We start from the raw sequence: 5,943 nt of genomic DNA, 5'->3' as shown, positions 1-5,943 counted from the left end.
AAAAAATCAAAAGCACATAGTACTGCTTTAACTTGGAGATCTTTATATTCAAAACAGATTGTCCCATTGAATTCAATAAAAATAAAAAATTTCTCTTTTGATTGTCTAGTTTTATACACATTAAATAGTATAATTTGTCTGTTATTCGTAATTTTTTTAATTTTTATACATCAATTTTTGAACTTAGTGGAAAAAAATAATTTATGTATGTTATGTATAACTATGAACAATTATAACTACAAAATAGGTAAATTAATTTGATATTTTATCAAAGTAAATTCAGACTAGAATTGATTAACTTCAAATTATTATCTATAGGATATATTATTTGACTTATTTCCCTTATGAAATAAATTACAAATTAAAAATATTCTACATATATTAAAAATAACCATCAAATATGTTATAACCTCAAATAAGTAAATATGCAATAAATAATGAATTTTTTTATAGTAGTATCATTAAAAAAAATTATGAGTTGTTAAATATATATATTTCTATATTTAATAGTTAATTAATATCTAATTTTTTATATACATATAACATATAATTGTTAAAAAATACTCCATAGATTTTAGAAATGTCATTAACTAGTTAACAAACAAGAATATTTGTTTGGTATTTACAAAAAATAGTTCGAATTTATTATTAAAAAGTATTTGATTATATATTCTTTAACAATATGTTTAATTATTCTAATGTAAAATCTTTGATAAACTTGATTATTCTGATATAAAATGTTAAAATTGTGCGAAATAACATGCATGCCGAAGAAAATTTTCTATTATATTATAGTTGAAAGTTGAAACATTATGCATTATGAAATTTAGATGTGAATGTCAAAGTAGAACATATCAATTACTTTCAAGTGGTTCATCAACCGTTAAAGTTCAACACAAAGAAGGCAAAAAAGAAAGAAAAAAAAAACGAAATAACAAATTGCAGTTGCAGTTGTAATTTTATGTATTTAAAATTGAACTTGTCTTACTGTAATGAGTCCCACTCTAACTGAAAGTTAAGTTGAAGATCCGGGGAATAAAGATTTATTGGCAATGAATCCAAGAGTGTTTCACAATCACTGAGGTTCTCATATTTCTTGGGAGAGCTTTTGACTTTGACATCTTTCAAATCATGCCACCAACATTTCATTTGACTTGAACTGCAGCATCTCTCTTTCTCGTTGCTGCACCTTAGCCTCTCCAATAATAGCTGTTGTTGATTTGGCCAATTGACAACTAGAATTAGATCTTAAACTTTTCAGCCAAAGTATATTTTTTATTTTTAAATTTTTCAAAATATTCATAGTGATAATTTTGTCCGGAAATAGTTAGTAAACACTTATAAAAAAATGGATTAATTCAAGACAAATGTCTTATTTAGAGTATTAAGTATTTATTAGAGTAAAGTGACAACTAAATCCTCGAAGATATTGATTTTGGACTCATTAGTCCTTGAAAAAAAAAGTATCAATTAGGTCATTTAAGATAGTAAACACTGGACATATATATCTTTTCGTCAATGAATTGTGCGAAACAAAATCGAATTCTCCATATATTTCGTTCCAAAAATTATTATCTACATGACTATCTTTCATAAATAAACATATCAGAGTAATTAACCGTACATATAAGTATCACCGTTAAATTTTAGTTGATGAATTGATAAAAGGACATCATGTATTCACCGTTTGCTATCCAGGAAGACCAAATTAGTACTTTTTTTTTAGAAACTAATTAGTCCAAAGTGAAATCTTCAAAGACCTAATTGTCACTTTATTCTTTATTATTATTTAATTTATAAAAAATAGATTATAAATATGTTAGTATCAATAAATGTTATAAATATTTTTGAAACATGTATCAAATATATGCTTTAAGGATATGTAAATATTTTTTTAATATGCACTGATATATAAATTAACACAATCCTTTAAAGATTCAGACTAACAACTAAAATGACCAAAAAAATCCTTTAAAGATTTAAAAAATTGGCAAATACAATTGATGATAATCTTACATAGTATCATGTCAGTCTTTTATATATAACAAAAACAAAACTATTTATCAATTTATCAATTTATTATCTTTGCAAGTTATTTTTGTTTTTTTCTTTTTCATGAATAAAATCACTGAAAGAATTGATCATGCATTGGATAATTAAATCAGGAGTTAAGGAGCAATGAATAAATGACAAACCTTAACGAATATTCTGCTGCAGAATTTCAGGTTCAAAGAAACAATAGCAGGACGGAAGCTCCAAAACAAACCATTGATAAGAAGCACACACAAATCTTGAGTTTCTTCATCTGCCCATAAGTTCAACTGTTTGATCCTTAGCAAAGGGACTTGAACATTTTGTAGCACATCTTCATTCAACACAATCTGCTCATCCAAAATAAAATACCAACACAAATGACATCAAAGTTCTCCATGTAAAGTTTTACTTTAGCAACTAAAACAGAATTTGGTAATGTACACTTACAGATGAATCTTTCATGATTTTAAGAGACAAGGTAACATTTCTTGGTTCTATGTGCTGGAAAAATGCCCTAATCCATTCCAAATCCAGACGAAATTCGATTGCGAAGACAGCATCAAATTCCACCTGATTTGAACAGTTCACAAAAGATATGGCTGCTGGCATGTGTCTGTGAGTTCCAAAATATCTACATGACTCTAAATTCGGTGCATCGATCTTAGCTTCCTTCAACTCAAAGCAAGCCTGGAAGGACAAAACCTTGAGCCTAGAACTGGAGATCATTAGGCTCTCAGATGTAATACAACAACATAATTCCAACCTCTCAAGGAAAGGAAACTTGTCAAAAAGTTCAAGCAACCATTGGTTAGAGACAAAAACAGAACTCACAGCCTTTAAAAGAAGCACCTTCAAATTTCTGCACTTGTCTATATTGATATCACAAGGGAACTCTGTGTCATCGTTAGTAATTTGAAGAAACTCTAGACTCAGCACATCAACATCAATTTCATGAAATCCAGAAAGCTTAGCAGACTTTAGCTTAGGCAAATCATGTACCTTTACATTTTCCAATCCAACACAGTTCTCCAATTTTAAGTCTTCAATCATAGGACAACCAGAAATGAGATCTTCCATGGCTTGTTCATGTCCCAAATAAACATCAATTAAGGACAATATCCGCAACAAAGGGAACCTAATTCTGTGATTTGCAAACAATTTATCCACTCTAATCTTCCCCGACAACTTTAATTCACTTAATGACTTTGCTTTCACTACATCTGATGGCAAGCCGTAATAATTATCAACCGTGTAGTCAAACTTAAATCCAAAGCGATGCTCAACAACTTTAAGTTCAAGCTTTAGGACCTTAATACTACTACTTTCACCTACTATCTTCATCCACCGGTCGACGCGATGTGGCATGAACTGAGGATGGAAGAACATCATACTAAGGCTGAATTCTTTGATGGCGAAGCCGTGGTGGTGGAACCTAACAAGTGTCCTGTCCACAGAGTTGAGGAAGCTGTTCACTTTCCTTCTGTAATCTTGTATCTTCAGGGGATCTTTACTATCCCCAGAGTGCAAGAACACGCCTCGGTCAAAGCCGTGGAAGACCAAGATGGGGAATGAGGACCATGTTTCATGCCAAGCCTTGGACAAAACACTGGTCCTTGCAGCATCTTTGTAAGGCAATCTTGAAAGAATGTCATGGAGGATCATCTTTGGCAGATCAGAAATTTTGTCCATTTCCTTAGTAAGATCTCTGAGCTCCCCTAACAGAAACAATTACTAAGGATTAAATAATGTTCTTCAATTACATTCAAAATCATTGATATATTGAAATGAAAAGTTCTAGTGAGATGCAAGTGTATGAAAAAGTTGAGTGTAAATTGCATACCAGTGTGTTGAAGGATTGCTGAGACTGAAGAGATTTTGGTAAAGTGTGAAAAACCTATCTCATCAAGATCTTCATCAGCTATGAATTATTGAATATATTTTTCAAGCAACTATCTTTCTTTCTTCCCTGCCAGTGCCTTGTCATGTCAAATATGACTCATCAAATATTTCAGGTTAAGGTTTAATCAACTTTCTCCCGTTTGAAACTTGTGTAGCATGTAAATCAGTAAAAGGAAGGAGTGCGAAGAGATAGTGGAATAGTGCACATGACCTGGCCCGCACATGTGTAAAATTGTTTGGATATTGAAAGCCTAGATATTTTACATTCGACCACGTACATGTGTCCTATTAGCGGTTCTATTGTTATGAATAATGATTTAACAAGTCTAAAACTGCCAACCAAGGTGAGGTAAACCAATGATTTGGATTCAAGAATGCTAATAAGGATGTGCTCATGGCATCAACTTGGACAAAATATTGGCCCTCATGGCATCTTTTCTTCTTGTTCTTGAAAGAATTTCATGAAGGATGTGCTCTGGCAGATTCAATATCATGTCCATAGCGCGTGCCTGTCACTCTATACAACAATACAAATACTGGAAAATGGTAAATGAGTAGAGTAATTCACCAACTTAGTAAGTCTCTCGTCTTATTAATTTAATATAGTAATTAAATTGAAAAAAAAAAAGATTTGATATATAATAACATAGGATGATAACTTAGCTAATTAAATCAAAACCGTACTATAATTGGAAAGTATATATATAATCCAAATTAAAATTAAGGAGAACTAAAAAGGCAACAATATCATATACTAGATAAGCACAATTTGTGAATACTTGGTTTTGATTATCAAGAGATGAAACATGGTGCCATCATCAGATAATACTAGTAGCCACGGTAGAGATTGTGGAAAGCTTCTTGCCCCATCACCAAAGCATGTAAGCTACTAAAAAAATATCCGCAAAATAAGAGACTGTTACAGTGTAAGTTTTGGAACAAGAAATTCTCCAATAGCCAAGCTTTGGGAGGGCATCAGAATGCACACAAAGAGGAGAGATTTTATTAACATATAGTCATATACTAAGATTATTATCATTTCTATTGACAAGTATTTGAGTTAATTAATATATTTGTTTACTTATTTATTATATTAATGGTAAGGATTGGTGGTTAGGTGCAGACTCAGTAAGACTCTTACTTTTAGTTTATTAAAAATAATTTTTAAATATAATCTTTTAAAAATTATAGCATATTGGTAAATTAAAATAAGACATGATTTGATAAAGATTTTTGAGAAGATATTTCATATTTGTACTTGTAAATACATCATTTTTATACTTGATAAATTAAAAACGATTGTATATATGTGTTTGTAGTTTTAAAAAGTTAAAAGTTTTTGAAAGTACATAAAAAAATTCTTTTTAAAATTAGTTTATAATTATTTAAAATATTAAAAAATCTAAAATATATAATAAATATTCAAATGTAAAGCTCCATTCAGAATCAAAATTTTCTCACATTTTATGATTATTATGGTCATTATATTTTAAAAATTATTTTACTAAGTATAACTATTGTTGTTTATGTTTATTAAAAAACTATTTTTAAGATAAGTTTATTAGTAAGCATTGTTTTTAATATAAATACCTTGTTTTATATTTAGTAAATAAAAAAAATACAAAAATATTATTTATACACTAAAATCATCCCATAAAATTAAATGGTTGATCTTATACATTGGAGATCTTTTATATTCAAGGCAGTTGTTCCATTGGATTCAATAGAAGGGAGGGGAAATCCTTTTTGTTCCATTGGATTCAATAGAAGGGAGGGGAAATCCTTTTCTGATTGTCTAATTTTATATACAATAAATGGTACAAAATTTTTCTTTGTTATCCATAATTTTATTTAATTGTTATACATCAACTTTTGAACCTACAGTGAGAAAAAATTAATCTATGTTATATAACTATGAACAATTATAACTATAAAATATGTAAATTAATTCTATATTTTATCAAAGTAAATTCATATTAACATTTATTCACTTCAAATTATTATTCATCG

General features: G+C 29.1%; 1 protein-coding gene across 4 annotated transcripts in view; it reads right to left on the bottom strand.

Annotated features, from left to right (window-relative positions):
- LOC107619487 (putative FBD-associated F-box protein At3g50710) overlaps nt 834-5,943 on the bottom strand; it is a 24,449-nt gene continuing 19,339 nt past the window's right edge. For 2 of the 4 annotated variants that reach the window (XM_021112142.1, XM_021112143.1), the window contains 3 exons: nt 2,482-3,169; nt 2,196-2,381; nt 834-1,209 (listed from right to left, as the gene is read on the bottom strand). In XM_021112142.1, the coding sequence (XP_020967801.1) occupies nt 985-1,209; nt 2,196-2,381; nt 2,482-3,169 (1,099 nt within the window). In that variant the 3' untranslated portion in view covers nt 834-984. Of the gene's footprint in view, nt 1,210-2,195; nt 2,382-2,481; nt 3,750-3,874; nt 4,416-5,943 lie in introns of those variants that run through there. The other 2 variants (XM_016321786.2, XM_016321785.2) reach the window with 2 other exon arrangements.

This window comes from Arachis ipaensis, chromosome B09 (assembly GCF_000816755.2).
Source record: "Arachis ipaensis cultivar K30076 chromosome B09, Araip1.1, whole genome shotgun sequence".
NCBI lineage: Eukaryota > Viridiplantae > Streptophyta > Magnoliopsida > Fabales > Fabaceae > Arachis > Arachis ipaensis.
Note: the sequence above shows the minus strand (reverse complement) of the source record. Positions and strands in the feature narration are given on the sequence as shown.